A 17,898-nucleotide genomic window follows, 5' to 3' on the forward strand; every position below is an offset into this window, starting at 1 on the left:
AGTGAGCTCTACAACAAAAGAACCTCAGGAACCTTCCTCAATCAAGACCTGGAATCTCAAATGAGTCCGGTCACTTAATGGGCTGTTCCTTAAAACGTGATGGAAAGCTTAGGTCTCCAGCCAACTTGCTGAAGCATGAACAGCAGAAGAACCCTGGAATTCAACTCCCCATGATGCCACCTGGGAGTGTGCCTCCCTTAGTCTCTCATCATTCACAGATGCACAGATGGATGCAGACTTGAGCCCTCTTTAGTTGAGGTCAAGCTCGTCACTTGCAAGGATGGAAGCCCAGTTTAAAATCAGACTTAGCGTTTACAGGGCTAGGCCATGACCTGCTCTCTGACAGCTTGTTCTTGCAGTGGCAATCAAATATATGCCCTAGGATGTATAGAGGGCCCTCTCTGGCATCCTCACATTAGGAGTTATCAATGTCTGCCCTATTTCTGATTGCAGGGAAGACAAAATGGTCTTCCCTACCAAGTCTCCAAGTGGCATGGTTAAATCACTGCACCCATGTCAGTTTGTAATATTGATGCCTATCCATTTGGCAACAAAGGCAATGCTAATGTAAGGACTGGCTAGCAATCTCATACCATCCATGGCCACTAAGTGTGTTTGTTTAGGCAAGTGAATACATAGTTTCACTGATGACAGGGTAAGAATCAGAATTTTTCAAGTCACAAAGAAAAAAAAAAGGAAAAAAAAATAGTGGACTAAGGGAAATGCATGTGATGTTGTGCTGCATCGCAATGCATGCTAGAACAGGACAGAAGACTTTCCGAATGCAAGATATTCAAAGTTTTGTCATAAGGTGATTAAAAAGACTAACACAGCTTAAGAGACAGCAAAGAAAGTCTTCAATAAAACATCTGCAAGAATGCAATGCATTCCAGAGGCCTGATGACCTATTCTCTATCCCCTGTGTGAGATGTACATTCCAATCTACCAGAAATAATTCAGTCTCTACACACTACTTCGGTAGATCAGCTGTGGAACCAAACACTTGTCATTGGCTTTAAATGGACTAAGGTTCACTTCTTCTATGATTTGTGAGCGGCTATCAAGCCACCATTGGTGCTAAATGTATGGCCTACCAAAAGTGGCTTGAGGTCACTACATATCTGCGCACACAGTCTATATTAAATTTAAACTTGTTTTCAAAATATGTCCCCGTATTTCTCATCTGTTTCACCTACTTCCCCCACCTTCACCATTTTGCAGACAAAAGTCTACAGAACAGCTCTAGTGTTAATGGTCACTTCCCATTTGAAACAAAGTAAATCAAATGTTTCTTAGTCAATCATCAAAGCTCAAGTCCTACAAGAACATGTCTGAAAACTTGGATTAAGGATGCACCACAGACTTTACAATTTAGGGTTTGGATTCATGAAAAACAAATGGTAACACTGGAATACAAAAACTGAGATGCAGTAACAAACGCCCTCTGACCTATTAACACCAGAAATGTAAACACAGTAACGGAACATATAAGGCATTGCAATACAGACAAAAAAACAAAAATGCAATCCAATAGATCATGACAGAAAGGCACACAAGGCATGCTTGTAGAAACAGACTATCTCCATATAATTTTATTCTCACAGTTCTCCTGACAATTTTACGTTAAGAACAAACTGTATACACAAAAAAAAAGAAAAGAAAAGAAAAAGAAAAAAAACAAAAAAGAGGAAGAAAGAAAACATACAAAAAATCTTTTAAATGATACACAACCAGTTTCTAGCAGTATAAAAGAAAGCACGTGAACCTTCGGCTCACTGCTGGGACTAAATTTAATTACTTGTTTAAATATATAATAAAAAATACAATCTTTTCAAGGACCTTGTGTATACTACAAAAAAGGGAAATTATTACCATATGCAATTAATATTAGGCAGTTTTCAGAGCTGCAAGCACAGCTCCAAATGTAGAGGCAGAAGGCTGTGTACTTCAGTTTTCGAGGGTTAACACAGAATATTAAGAGACTTTTACACAGTTACTACCACTGGTACTTTTTCACCATTTCTTTTTTTTGTTTGTTTTTACACACCACATGATCATTTTATATAACAGTACATTAAAAAATATATCTGTGTGACAATTTCATAACATTCTCACAAATGCTGTGGACTTGTTAAAGAAGCATGCTGCAGGCACTCCCTTTATCACTCTGCCTCCAAAAGTGCCTCTCTGCTGTCAAACAGAGGCAGCCCATTATGAAAAGAATCACGTTTACTTGTGATAAAGCAGCAAAAGTTATTGGAGGCCTGAGATGGAGCATTGGGCCACCGATATATTTAAGATGACAGTATTATTTAAGAAAACACCATCAATGGTTAAAATTGTCAGTCCCTGTGCTGAAAAAACAATTTCACAACAAAATAGCAAGCTATCAAACTTTTTTTAATATAAATACTTATCTACAAATATCTAGTTGTATCATATGTAATCCACAAAGTCTTGCTGTGTGAAAGCCTTTGCAGTTCTCTAATCTATAAACGTGTGCTCTCATTTTCTGCTCCTTCTGTATTTTTCTTGATTACCACCTAAGGATTTTTGACATGGTAAGAAAAAATGACTTGCAGTGAAACTTTCTGCGAGCCCGGAATGTTCAGCTGCTTTTCAGTGACCTAGAACCATGACAGTGTAAGAGCCACAAGTTGACAGACACCCAAGGAAGCCATCATGCTTTGAGTGACATTTCAGGGAGGGTGGAATCTTTCTGGTCTGTGAAAAGAATGAACCACGGTACTACCGATATGCACTGGGTATAATACACCAACAGGTCTTTGGTCTGTGTCCCTTGTCATCTGTTTGCTGGGTAGTAGTTGGGATCCAAGTAACTGTAACTGGTGCTCTGAGACACGCAATAGTCTCTGTCCAAAAATGTCTCTGCCCTATATACTGGCTCCAGCTGGTGATGAGCTTTATGGATATCAGTTTCATGCAAACTGCAAGATATTAGAATACCAAGTTAGACTTTTCTGTTTGTAATTATTAAATTTCAGTTTAACAACAAATTCTTCAGAAAGTATCCAGTGTACTGAATGACTTAGGTAGATAAACAAGTTCTAAAACCTAATATATGACAAAAGTTGATCCTTTCATTTCATGCAACTACTTCAAAATACTTTCAGGGCCCTCTCATTAATATAGCCCCGCTTTTAAACACAATGTTCTATATGTGTCAAATAAAACCATCTCTAAACTGTGCAAGTCTTTGATTCTAATAGGTTCTGTACATACACACTCCTATGTGTACATGCACCAAAACTTAAAATAAAATAAAGTGAATGCACACTGGGAGACAAAAGCATTGCTTAAACGTGACGACGACACAACTTTACTGTACCTTAGCATTCATTACGGGGGTGCAGGGTGGCAGTCATACATAAACCATGTAAGCTACATTATACAATTAATTTTTGTTGTGGTAATATTTGGACTACTCAAGAGCATTAACTGCTCAGTCTCCAAACACATGAATGAAATAAAACCAATACAAGCGAACATAGAAGGTTAAACAAGGTACAGTGATGATGCGTGTTGACAATTAAAGGGCAATAGTACAAGTTAGTATACATGTGGTGTCTTTAATTACACACACAGAATGAATGCATAATGTATTACCAAATTGACTTAAATACCAACACATGTCTGTGACCTTATTTAGCTGAAGGCACTTTATTAGTAAAACAATCACAATTACATATTACATGTTAAAAGTTGTGACATTTCAGTATATATAGACATTTTCCTTAATCTTTAAACTACAGAGAAAATATAAAAAATTTAGCTTTGTGAACTAATATACATTAGTTTATGTCTGCTGTAAATGTGCGATTTTACTAACTGACAAAAATATTGTAAAAGAATGGGAAAGGAAGACTAGTCATACTAAGAAAAAAATTAGGACAGGGGAACTTAATACTCTAGGAAGAGGTCAAAGTGGAACTTGGAGGAAACAGACAGTCATACATTAGCCCTTGTAGTTCAAGTCCTGAGTCTAGGACAGCAGGAGGTTTGACCAAAAAGCTGTTCAGCACAGCATACATGATTTGGGAAACTAAAGTGAACAGAACCTTACAGTGGGGAAAACTGGAAGAAAGTGCTCAGTGCGTTGGCGTGTTATTAAATACACAAAGTTCCTATTTGCATGACAATGCCTGCACAAATATTGCTGCATCCCAGGTAGGCTCTAGAAAATATTTCCATCCACTGAATATACCTCTTGGAGATGCGTAAAGAGATGAACATAAGACTTGGACCAAATACTTTAGCTGTAAACTTAACTGGAAACATTCAAACACAACTTACAAAAAAATACTAGAGGAAATACTCAAATGTAGGACTGAGCTGCCAAAAAAGCATGTTGATGCCTAGTTATGAATGGAATCCTAAAAAGGCTTTAAATGAGCATATTACTGACAGCTAAAAAGCAATAACCAAAAGATGGAAGTCTGGGATTTCCCCAGAAGTACAGGACATTGTGTTACTATGAGATGAGATCTCACAGGAGTAAAAAAAAAAAAGATTAGGAAATCACAACAGAAATAAACTGAAAATCTCAAGATGCAGGCACTCAATGCACTCCTCAGTATGGAGAACATTGACGTCTGTGCAGTAACTGAAACAGTACAGTTTTGTACCTACCATAAATGTAGATGTCCGATAGGTATGCATCTGCAGTCCTAACATATGGGTTGTCCTGCCTCAGGCAGCCCTTCGGTCGGCCGGATTCCAAAGTCTGGGTCTGGCCTCGGCTGATGTCGCACTTCACCCGACGTCATAGTTGCTGTTTATTGGGTATAAAGGCATCAGCCGACGCCATTTTCCTCAGTGTTTCTTGCCCCAGATGCCAGGTGCCCTCTAGGAAGGCTAAATTTGGATAAATGCAAATAATTCCAAACAGCAGAGAGCAAACAATATATATATATATATATATATACATATATATATACACATATATACAAACAAATTCCAAACAGCAGAGAGCAAACAATATATATATATATATATATATATATATATATATATATACACACATATATACAAACAAATACACCATAATAGTTTCCCCCAGCTAGCTAAAAGAGGGGTAAATACCCTAGGAGTACCACAGAGGGGAAGGAGGGTGGGTAATCCTGACTGCAGATGCATACCTATCGGACATCTACATTTATGGTAGGTACAAAACTGTACTATGTCCTTCAAGGATGCATCTGCAGTCCTAACATATGGGTAGAATACCATAGCCAAACTGGGGGAGGAGGCACTAAGATAAAGATGGTGTAGTTAAGATCCCTTGCAAAACAGCAGTTGCAAAACCTGCTCGGGATCTAGAGTATAAGGGAAGATTATAATGCTTGGCAAATGTATGCACGGAGCTCCAAGTAGCAGCCTCTAAAATGTCTTTGGTAGCCACTCCTCGTAGGAAAGCTGTAATGGTGGCTGTAGCTCTTGTGGAATGAGGTCTGATATTTTCAGGAGTTGTCTTTCCATGAAAAGAGTAACAAAATCGAATACAATTTCCTATCCATTTTGAGATTGTCTGTTTTGAAATTGCTTTCCCTTGCATTCCTGTTGCATATGCTACCAGAAGCTGGTCAGTTTTTCTGCTGGTCTTAGTTCTGTCCAGATAGTAGCGTAATTGTCTGTGCACATCCAAGGTATGTAGCAGTCTTTTCCCCCTGTTCTGTGGGTTGGGGAAGAATGTAGGTAAATGAATCGCTTGGTTCAATGCCACTCTGGAGACTACTTTTGGCATAAAGGTAGGGTTAGTTCTCAGAGAGACTCTATCCTGATGGAAGATTAGGAAAGGTTGTACTGCCATTAATGCCTGTAACTCAGATACCCTTCTTGCTGAAGTGATTGCTAGCAGGAAAGCAGTTTTCCAAGACAAGAACTGTAGTTCTGCTGTTGCTGCTGGTTCAAAAGGGGGAAGTGTTAACTTTTCCAGCACAAAGTTGAGATCCCAAGTAGGTAGAGGTGGTTTCCTTGGAGGTTTTACATTTTTGATTCCTCTCAAAAACCTGAGTAGAGGATGAGAAAAGACAGGAGGGTCCATGTTGTATTCTGCTGAAATTGCTGATGCATGAATCTTAATGGAGGAGTAAGACAGGCCATTGTGGAACAGTTCTGCTAAGTATTCCAGGATGTGTGCTATGTTTGCCAATGAAACATTTTCTCCTTTGGCTGCACTCCAAATGAGGTATCGTTTCCACTTGGCTGAATAAGTTTTCCTAGTGGAGGGTCTGCGTGCCTCCAGGATAATGTCCTTAACCCTCTGAGATAAAAATGGGTTATTTTGTTTTATGCAATATTCCAAGCAGCTAGTTGCAGAGTTTTCAAGTTTGGATGTAGGATCTTGTAGTTGTTCTGTGTTAGAAGTAAGGGACATAGAGGTAGATGCCATGCGTGTGTCCGAGACATGCTTCTCAGCAGTGGGTACCAATGTTGCCTCGGCCAGTCTGGAGCTATCAGGATTATCCTTGGCTGATCCTCTCTGATCTTCAGTAGGACTTGGTACATCAAAGGAAGAGGTGGGAATGCATATGCTGTCAGGTTTTTCCAGCTGAAGGAAAGGGAGTCCACCCTCCAAGCAAGTGGGTGGTAAGCTCTTGTGCAGAATTTCTTCAATTGGTGGTTGTGTGGGGAGGCGAACAGGTCTATTTCTGGTAGCCCCCATTTCTTTGTTATGGCTTTGAATATATCTGGATGCAGCATCCATTCGTGAGCATCCGTGGTAGTTCTGCTTAAGGTGTCTGCTAGAGAATTTTCTTTTCCTGGTACAAATCTGGCCTGAAGTTGAATGTTGAGATTCAGGGCCATATTCCACAGGTCCATTGCCATCCGGCATAGAGGATATGAGTGTGTACCTCCCTGTTTGTTGATGTACCACATGACTGTAGTATTGTCCGTCCTTATCAGCAGATGACCCTGTTGAAGTAGTGGTCTGAATGCCTGGATCGCATGTTTCACTGCCAGCATCTCCTTTAGATTTATGTGTAGACTCAGCTGGTCTTGGGTCCATAGGCCTTGTATGCATTTGTCCACCATGTGTGCCCCCCCCAGCCTAGGTCTGAGGCGTCCGTGGTGATGGTCTGGCTTGGATGAGGTTTTTGGAAAGGCAATCCTCTGTTCAACTGACAGGCCTGAGCCCACCACAGGAATTCTTGCTTCAGGCATGGAATTATTGGAATCTGGGCTTCTAGACTGTGCTTGTGTTGAGACCATACATTCCTTAGGTACCATTGTAACTTTCTCATATGCAGCCTGGCATGCGGAATCAATATTATGCAGGATGCCATGTAACCCAGGGCTTGCAGGACTTTCCTTGCAGTAAGCGGAGTTTGTTTTGTTAATGTCATGAAGTAACCTGGTAGTTGCTTTTGTTTTTCTTCTGTGAGACAAGCCATCTGAGTTGATGTGTCCAGTTCTGCACCCAAGAATGTTATCCTTTGGGATGGTACTAGTCTTGACTTTTGCATGTTGACTGTGTATCCCAAGGCTTGCAATAGTTGTATGACATTTTCCAAATCTTTTGTTAATTTTGCCTTGTTGTCCGCTTGTATTAGGCAGTCGTCCAGGTATGGGTAAATTTGAATTCCCTGAAGCCTGCAATGAGCAATTACTGATGCCAGGCATTTCGTGAATACTCTGGGCGCAGTAGATAAGCCAAAGGGCAATGCTGAGAATTGATAATGCTCTGATCCTGCAAGAAATCTGAGGTGTCTTCTGCAACCTGCAAGAAATCTGAGGTGTCTTCTGCAATCTGGTCGTATAGGGACGTGCAGGTATGCCTCCTTGAGATCTAGAGTCACCAGCCAAGACTCCTTGCCCAGCATGGGAAGAAGCTGCTGGAGGGTCAGCATTTTGAATTTTGGAACAATGAGGTATGTGTTCAGTGCGGACAAGTCGAGAATAGGTCTCCATTGATTTTCTTTTCTTGGTACAAGGAAAAGCCTGGAGTAAAAACCTTGGCCTTGTTCCATTGGTGGTACCTTTTCTATAGCTCTCATACTTAGTAAGTTGTTGATTTGTCTTAGAGCTTCTGTTTTTTGGCTTGGTGGCAGGTTTGGCATTCCCCTCTTTTTTGGTAGAGTGTGGAAGTGAAACCTGTAGCCCTTGTCTATTGTTTGTAAAGTCCATTTGTCTCCTGTAATGTAATGCCAGTTGTCAGAAAATAAGGCTAGCTTTCCGCCCAAGGGAGCTTCCAGTTGTTCCCTGGTAGGCAGTATCAGAGCCAAGTCATTGTGTCTGTCCTGTGGAAGTGGTTGTAGTTGAATCTGTGGCAGTACTTCGCTGGTTGGTAGGTTGCCACCGACGTCCCCTGTAGGCACCCCTAGATTGATTTTTGCCTCTGTGTGCTCTGGAGCTGTCTGGAAAGGACCAATTCTTCGAGGGCCAATTTCTGCTAAACCTCGGAGGTTGGACCTGTAAGAAATCCTTGACTGTTTGGACAGATTTTGCTTTTTCTACCACCTTCTTTAGAACCTCCTGTTCAGGGGAGCCAAACAAACTTTGTTTCTCCATGGGAGCATCTAGGAGTTTTGATTTAACATGGTCTGGTAAGGATTGTTCTTTTAACCATGCATGTCTTCGAATCACTGTTCCAGTCATAGCTGATCTAAAGGAAGCCTCCAGTGCATCATAGCCACATTTTAAGAAATGGTTACTGACCTGCTGAGAGTTATGTACCAAATCCTGAAGAGACTTGCGGTCTATAGGTTCAGGAGAGGACAGTTTTTTATTTAGCTGGTCTAACAAAAATTCCTGATACTGAATCATGTGAAATTGACAGTTTAAGGCCCTAGCCGAAACAGCAGCAGAAGTATAAACCTTTTTACCCCATCTCTCTAATGCTCTAGATTCCCTTTCAGAGGGAAGAGGGTTTTTGGCAGAAGCAGCTGCCACACCTTTAGGGCCCTGTGAAATGGTTTCGGGGTCTGCAACAGGAGCCTTATACAAATGGTAATGTGTGTCCGGGACCCTGTAATATCTGTCAGGCTTGGCAGGGGCCGGAGGGAGAGAATCAGGGGCAGTACAGGCATCATTAAATGCATCATCAACGACTGTTAGTACTGGAGGAATGGCTAAAGGCCTATGCTGTGGTAAGTGTAAAAAAGTCCTTAGCCTTTTCCTTGAATCTGAAAAATCCTGGCCCTGCCATTGGAAATGTTCCCTCATAGCATGTAAAGTTTCCCCAAAAGAAAATTCTTCAGGAGGAGAAGCAGAAGGAATGGAGTCTTCTGCATCAGAATCCTCATAAGGAGAATATGGGCCTTCCTGAGGGTCTGAAATGTCTGAGCCATCCGAGGAATAGTCCGTAGAGACAGGTTCCGGGGGTTCAGTCCTAGGCCTCTTATCTGAAGGGGGCTGAGAAGCCCTGTCTGGGTGAGGTTGGGATCCCCTGATCAAGGAAATGAGATCCTCAGCCAGGCTGAGTATTTGAGAACTAGAGGTAGGCCTATGTGAGGGAGTTTTAGCAGGTAAGGCCTTAGAAGATTTAGCTGCTTTAGCCCTGGCAAAAGCCTTGATGGACATAGAAGCAGGGGGTCTAGCAGCCCCACGTGCAGGGGTAGATATGTCTAAAGGAATAGTGTCTGACAAGTCCTGGGTGCCTGCTTCTGTAGCAGTAAATTCAGTAGCAGATTCAACCATGCTCTGTGAGGCCTCGGCTATAGGAGGCATGCTTTCGGCCGAAGGAAGAACCGAGGACTCGGTTTCAGCCGAAACAGAGACACTCGCGGTTGGCCTGACCGTGGTTTCAGCCGAAACCGCGGGCCGTGAGTGTCGGTCCTTTTCCTTGCGCTTTTTAGCTATTTGTGTAGTCGGAGTTTCCGACGGCATTTTGTAAGCAAAAGCGGGACCAAAAAACTCCTCTGCAAACTCCGACCGACGTCTAAGTGTCCGTCGGTTGAAGGAAGCATAGGCTAGACAAGCTGATACGTCGTGGTCTGGGCCTAAACAAGGAAGGCAGTAAGAGTGGAAATCCTTATGAGGTATTTGTTTCCCACAAGTTAAACAATTATTTACTTTTTCTGACATCGGCTGAGGCAAGAAAGAGTCCCCAATGGGGTACTTAGCTTTTTAGAAGTCTTCGGTAGTAGAAATCTCTGGATCTGACCGACCGGCACTTGCGAACCGCTTCTGCTTCGGGCACCACGCGGCAAGAAAGACTGAGGAAAATGGCGTCGGCTGATGCCTTTATACCCAATAAACAGCAGCTATGACGTCGGGTGAAGTGCGACATCAGCCGAGGCCAGACCCAGACTTTGGAATCCGGCCGACCGAAGGGCTGCCTGAGGCAGGACAACCCATATGTTAGGACTGCAGATGCATCCTTGAAGGACATCTGGTTCAAGGCTCCTGAGAGCACCCCAGCGCTACCAGGCTATACCTCGTATCATGCTTTTCGGCCCCAAAACCCGGGCCGAACCACAAAGGGAGGGGGAGTGTCCATATTCATCAAGGACACCCACACCTCCAGGTTAGTAGCAACGCATGAAGCATCGGAGACCATACAGGTGCGACTAACCATAGGCAAAACTGCTATACAACTGGTAGCATGTTACAGGAAAACCCTCCCAATCTCAGGAAACCCACTCAGCCTTCCTGAAGACATTGGAGGATATGAATGTATCACAAAATACCATCATACTGGGAGACTTCAACTACCCTAACATAGATTGGGTACATTATTCTAGCCCTAACATCCTAGCCCAAAGGTTCCTGGAATTCATAAATTCAAATGCACTGGAACAACTAGTCACCTCTCCCACTAGAGGAGATAATATACTAGACCTGATCATCACAAACATGGGGAAAAAATGCTCCACACCGGAGGTATACCCCTCACTAGTGAGATCTGACCACAAACTAATCACCCTGGATATACATATATCCCACCTCCACCCCCAGCACAAAAGACCACAGTGAAAAACTTCTCAAAAGCAGACTTCACTCTTCTTAAGACTGAGATAGTATCCTTTAAGCCCACTGGGCCAGTGGATACCACATCCCACAATGCTGAATCCTTCACAAATGCTTTCTATGGACATCTCCAAGAATGCATGGATCATGCAATCCCAAATAAATCCAAGTCCCGCTCCACCAAAGGCAAGCGTCCTGTCTGCTGGACCTCAGCCATAAACAAATTGTATAACAAAAGAAGGAAGCTACTGCATGACAGAGCAAAATCCCATAAAGGGAAGACATCTCTGATCAACACTAGCAGAAAACTACGTTCTCTCATAAAAACATCCAAGGCCAACTTTGAGAGAAAAATCACTAAGGACACTAAAGATAACCACAAAGCCTTCTTCAGCTATGTTAGAAACCTGGGCGGAAACCCTCAGATATGCTAAGAGTTAGTTCACAACAACAAAAAATACACTGAACCCACAGATATTGCCAACATTCTGGCTGACAGGTTCAGTGCAAATTTCTCCCCTCCCTCACCCCCAAAAGAAGAAATACCTATCCCAGCTGAATGTAATCTCCCTGTCATCTCAAATGTCCAGGTGAGAGCCGCCCTCAGCAAAGCTAAAAACACAGCATCAATGGGACCTGATGGTATCCCGGGTTGCGTGCTACGTGAACTCCAAGAGGAGCTAAACCCGCACATAAAAATGCTATTTAACCTTAGCCTTACTACAGGATATGTACCTGAACACTGGCGTACAGCAACAGTGGTCCCACTCCACAAAGGGGGTACCTCTACAGACCCTGGGAACTACCGCCCCATAAGCTTAACCAGCCTGGTCTGCAAAGCTATGGAAAGAATCATTATGGAACTCATAAATAGCAGCATTAGGGACCTACAGACACTTGACCCCACCCAGTTCGGCTTTGTAAAGGGCAGATCCTGCCTTTTGAACCTGGTTGACTTTTTCAAAACAGTCACTAGAGCCATTGATGAGGGCAAAGCAGTCCATACAGCCTACCTGGACTTGGCTAAGGCCTTCAACACAATACCCCACTCAGGCATCACAGATAAGCTCAACAGCTTAAATGTAAACCTTTATGTCACTAGATGGGTTGCAAACTGGCAAAAGGACAGAACCCATAAAGTTAAAATCGCTGGAGCAATGTCAGACTCAAAGCCAGTCACAAGTGGTGTCCCACAGGGATCTGTCCTGGGACCCCTCTTGTTCGGCAGTTATTTCTCAGATGTTAAAGCAAACATGGGAGGGTTGTGGCTGACAAAGTTCGCAGATAACTGCAAACTAGGCGCCATAGGCGATACACCAGTGGACACATACATCCTACAAAAAGGCCTCACAGAAACGGACAACTGGTGCCGGAGTCATGGCCTTAAACTAAATGTCAAAAAATGTATAGTCATCCCCTTTGGGAAAAACAAAGTACCCACAAATTATCACACAGACAGCAACCCACTGAGTACGGAAAAAGTAATCAGAGACCTAGGGACCCAAGTCAACAGCGACCTCTCATTTGACACCCACGTTGCCAAAGTGGTTAGAAAAACATTCTACCTTGCACACCTTATGATGAAGGGATTCACATCCAGATCCAAGGATGTCATTGTACCCCTATACTCCTCCCTCATCAGACCCATGATTGAGTACAATGCCCCATTTGGTATGTACCTCACCCGGCATTTGCAACAGCTGGAGAGACCACAAAAGTACCTCACCAAGAGGGTCAAGGGTCTCCAACATATGTCTTATTCTGCCAGACTAAAGAAACTCCAGCTCTATTCAGTAGCATACCGCCTGCTCAGAGGTGATCTCTAGCCTGACGTACAAGGCCATGTCCAATCAGGAACTGATGGACATGCTCCACCTCAAAAAATCCAAATCCATCAGAACCACGAGAGCTAAAGACTTAAACCTCGGCACAAGTATGAATAGGACATGCTGGAGGGATAGATTCATAACCCAGAGGCTTCCCATGCTCTGGAACAAGATCCCAGTTCATGTTAGGCAGAGCCCCTCACTGACTCTCTTCAAGAGAAATCTTGATGAGTGGATGGGAGATCGTAAGTTTACCCCAAGGGTCACATCTGTGTCACTACTAGACAGGGGCACAGTAAACTAATTCTATTATATAAGGGGACCTTCACTGTGTCACTACTAGACAGAGGCACAGTATTCTAAATCTATTCTGTGCATTTTGTACCATTTTATGGGGTGGCGAAAGCCACATCACTATGGCTAGGCTTACAAATGCCCCAGGGCAGATAGCCCAGCACTAAACTATGAAACTATAAGCAATCAGTCTGAAGGAGTTCAAGCAAATCTGGATAACTAAAAATCAGAAATATAAAGCCAGGGGTGTGAGCACAGATAAAATACTTAAGGAAACTACTTTTTATAAAACTGTTCCAAAACACTGAATGCTCCACAAATGACTCTAACTCATGTAGAAAGTAGTTTACAAAGAATCAATATAAATTCAAATTGTTGTGTTGGACTGAAGCAATGTCTGGATAGTTATATGGCTGTTTTGCTGTGAGAAACTGAAAAAATGTTTTTGTTACTTCAAATGCAACTATACTACTCTACTACTCTATAGAAATAAAAAGTTCATGACTATTCAGACCAAAGCCACTATTGCAAGAAGCCATCTCCTCTCTATCCTTCTCTATGCTTCCCCTATCTTAACTAACCTTCACCGGACCGAACTTCACAAAATGGAATCATGCTACAACAAAATTGCCAAATTTGCAACAGACTCCTCAAATAGATCCCATCACTGTCTTTCCCTAATGCAACTCAAGTGGCTGGAACTTCCTCAGCTACTTAGACTCAATCAAGCCATAGTTGCACATAAACTCTACTACTACCCTGAAAAAACACCTGCCCTCCAACAACTAATTAAGCCCTACACCACCACTAGAGCCCTGAGATCTAGCAACCAAAATCTCATTCAAGTAATTAGACATAAAAATGAAGCAGGTAAATCTCTCTCTGCCTGCACAACAGCACAAACCTGGAACTCACTCCCAAACAATATAACCAGCACTACTTCTTGCACCCATTTCAAACACCTCTTGAAATCCTACTATTCTAACATCTGGCTCTGCTCTTGCTATACCCCAGGGTAGCAACATCTATGCTCAGTTGCATGGACTATGCTACACTACAACATTTTCCTTTACTGAGCTCTACTGCTATCCCACAGATTCATCCTAACATTTCATCAATCTATAAGCAGTAAACATTCCAAAACTTGTACTATTCTGTACCATATCCCTTACCTGAAAAACACTCTAATCTGTTTCTAGACTAACACAATACCTAACAGAGATTATCTTACTCTCATCCTACCTATACCTTTACCCTATTTTATGCCACTATGGGCATTTATTTACTTCTCAGTTATACTAAAGCATAAATGTATTACAACTTTATATCTACTAATATTTTGAAGGGGAAAAAAAAAAAAATTATTTATATATATTTGTATTATTTGTCCTACTTGTATATTCTACTAGAGTACTGACTGTATATTCTTCAAGTTATCACATGCCATGTAAATGGTCCTCTGTACTACTTATAAATGTTAAGAATTGCTTTGTACTGTTTTCATCTAATATTGTATTGTATCATGGAGCTTTTCTCCCCGGGCCTCCGCTGAAAATGGACCTGTGTCCAGTCGGACTTTCCCGGTTAACAAAAATAAAATAAAAATAAAATAAATAAAAATAAACAAACTGAAAGTACAGTTTTGTACCTACCATAAATGTAGATGTTCGAGTGTATACACTGCTGCAGTCATTACACTTGGGTTATCCTGCCGTCAGGCGGTTCCCCAGTCGGCCTGAGTTTCAAAGTCTTGGTCCAGCGTCGGTTGCTGTCACCTCCTCCCTGATGTCAGTGCGACAGGGGTATACAAGATGCAGCCAACGCCATTTTCTTCAGTTTTTCTTGCCCCAGATGTCAGGTGCTCCCAAAATGGTAGGCAATTCAAATTGCTAACACAAACATACATAAGCAAAGCAATCAACAAAGTACAGTTTTGTACTTACCATAAATGTAGATGTTCGAGTGCTCATACAGCTGCAGTCATTACAGATGGGTTATCCTGCCGTCAGGCGGGTCTTTGGTCGGCTGAATTCCAAAGTCCAGGTCTGGCGTCGGTTGTTGTCGCTTCTTCCCTGACATCAGTGCGGCAGGGGTATAAAAGAGGCAGCAGACGCCATTTTCTTCAGTTTTTCTTGCCCCAGATGTCAGGTGCCCCCAGAAGGAAGGCAAAACATAAAATTATGCAAACATGCAGTGATGATAAATCAAAAAACAGTAGTTGCAAGCAAATACACCATAAAAGAAAACCCCAAAAAGGTTATATGATAAGGTGTTTGTCATAAGGCCTGTTCTAAGAGGGGATGGAGGGAGGGTAACCTGGACTGCAGCTGTATGAGCACTCAAACATCTACATTTATGGTAGCTACAAAACTGTACGATGTTCATCGTGCATACAGCTGCAGTCATTACAGATGGGTAGAATCCCAAAGCTAAGTAAGGGTGGAAGGCACTAAGAGGAACTTGGAGGGGCTAAGATGCCCTGCAGGACTGCTGTGGCAAAGCCCGCTCTAGATTTTGAGTATAGTGGAAGGTGGTAGTGCTTGGAGAAAGTGTGCACTGAACTCCAAGTAGCTGCTTCCAAAATGTCCTTGGTAGGGACCCCCCTGAGGAAAGCTGCAGAGGTAGCTGTAGCCCTGGTGGAGTGGGATCTGATGTATACAGGCACAGTTTTTCCATGAAATGAATAGCAAAAGCGTATGCAGTGGGCTATCCATTTTGAAATTGTCTGTTTGGAAATAGCCTTTCCCTGAGCACCTGTAGCATAGGACACAAAGAGCTGCTCAGATTTCCTGAATTACTTTGTTCTGTCCAAGTAATAACGAAGTTGTCTGTGAATGTCCAAGGAATGTAGTAGTCTCTCCCCTTTATTCTGTGGATTTGGATAAAAGGTAGGTAAAATGAATAGTCTGATTCAAAGCTACACTGGATACTACCTTTGGCATGAAGGTAGGGTTGGTTCGTAAGGAAACTCTGTCCTGATGGAAAATGATGAATGGTTGCACAGCCATGAGGGCCTGTAGCTCCGAAACCCTGCGTGCTGAGGTAGTAGCCAGAAGAAAGGCTGTTTTCTACGACAAGTATTGTAGCTCTGTTGAAGAAGCCGGCTCAAAGGGAGGCAGGGTCAGCTTTTCCTATACAAAGTTGAGGTCCCAAGCTGGGATTGGTGGTTTCCGTGGGGGTTTTATATTTTTTGCCCCTCTGAGGAACTGCCTTAATAGAGGATGTGAGAATAAAGGAGGATCTGTATTGTATTGTGCAGAAATGGCTGAAGCGTGGATCTTGATGGAGGAGAAGGAAAGGCCACTGTTTAACATCTCAGCTAGGTATTGTAAAATTTGAGGTATATTTATTACCCAAGGATTCTGGCCCTTTTGATTCCAGGAACAAAATAGTTTCCATTTGGCGGAGTAGGCTTTTCTAGAAGAGGGTCTTCTGGCCTCCAAGGTGACATCCTGCACCTCCTTGGAGAGGAGAGACTGTTGGGAAATTAAGGTATTCTCCATGCAGCTAGACTCAGTGTTTTGAGCTGGCTGTGAAGGGTTTTGTAGTTGTGCTGGGACAACAGAAGAGGAACTAGAGGTAGGGTCCATGGTGGTGAGTGTGTCAGGCTCTTTAGGAGAGGATACCAGTGCTGTCGTGGCCAGTCTGGAGTAATGAGAATCATTTTTGGCCTCTCTGCTCTGGCTTTTAATAGAACTTTGGTCAGCAGAGGAAGAGGCGGGAAGGCATAGACTGTCAATGTTGTCCAATTGAAAGAGTGCGTCCACTTTCCAGGCCTGTGGATGATAGGTCCTTGAACAGAATTTTTCCAACTGGTAATTTCTGTGGGTAGCAAATAGATCTATGTCTGGCTGTCCCCATGCCCGAGTTATCTTTGAGAAGACTTGAGGATGCAACTTCCATTCGTGTGGGTCTGTCATATTTCTGCTTAAGTTGTCTGCCAGTGCGTTTTCCTTCCCTGGCAGGAATTGTGCCTGTAGTTGAATTTGTAATTCCAGTGCTGTGTTCCACAGGGTCATGGCTTGCCTGCACAGGGGGTATGAATGAGTTCCCCCCTGTTTGTTTATGTACCACATGACTGTGGTGTTGTCTGTCCTTATCAATAGCTGGCCTGGATGGAGTAGGTCTTTGAAGGTCATAAGAGCATTTTGCACGGCTAGCATCTCCTTTTGGTTGATGTGTAGGTGCTTCTCTTTTTGGGACCATTTTCCCTGAATGCACTGATCTGCCATGTGTGCTCCCCAGGCGTAGTCTGAGGCATCCGTTGTGATGATTTGAGTTGCTTGAGGTAAACAGAAAGGGAGACCTGTGCTTCTTTGGCATGCTTGAGCCCACCACAAAAATTCCTTTTGAAGGCATGGAATGAGTAGTATAATTGTTTCCAAGCTGTGGCTGTGTTGAGACCATAAGTTTTTTAGGTACCATTGTAGTTTCCTCATATGCAGCTTTGCACATGGTATTAGTAGGATGCAAGACGCCATAAATCCCAGAGCCTGCAGGACTTTCCTTGCAGTTAGTCTGGTGAAAGTTGCCATTTTGTTGAAGTATTGAGACAGTTGCCCTTGTTTGTCTGGCGTGAGGTAGGCCATCTGGGTGGTTGTATTTAAGCTTGCACCCAGGAAAATTATCTGTTGAGAAGGTATTAGTTTTGATTTCTTCTTGTTCACTGTGTATCCTAGGTAGTTTAACAGTTTTATTACAAACGCCAAATGCTGCAATAGAATGTCCTTGCTGTCCGCTTGTATCAGGCAGTCGTCCAGATATGGGTAGATTTGTATTCCTTGTTGTCTGCAGAAGGCAATTACTGATGCCAGGCATTTCGTAAACACTCTGGGCGCAGTAGATA

At 42.8% G+C, this 17,898-nt stretch overlaps 1 protein-coding gene across 4 annotated transcripts in view; it reads right to left on the minus strand.

The window, feature by feature from the left end:
- Positions 1-1,562: 1,562 nt before the first annotated feature.
- Positions 1,563-17,898, minus strand: part of ZZZ3 (zinc finger ZZ-type containing 3) — a 1,369,419-nt gene continuing 1,353,083 nt past the window's right edge. For all 4 annotated transcript variants that reach the window (XM_044085855.1, XM_044085854.1, XM_044085853.1 and 1 more), the window contains one exon: positions 1,563-2,948. In XM_044085855.1, coding sequence (XP_043941790.1) covers positions 2,804-2,948 — 145 coding nt within the window. In that variant the 3' untranslated portion in view covers positions 1,563-2,803. The remainder of the gene's footprint in view (positions 2,949-17,898) is intronic.

Source organism: Protopterus annectens, chromosome 10.part0 (genome assembly GCF_019279795.1).
Source record: "Protopterus annectens isolate FY-2018-M chromosome 10.part0, PAN1.0, whole genome shotgun sequence".
NCBI lineage: Eukaryota > Metazoa > Chordata > Ceratodontiformes > Protopteridae > Protopterus > Protopterus annectens.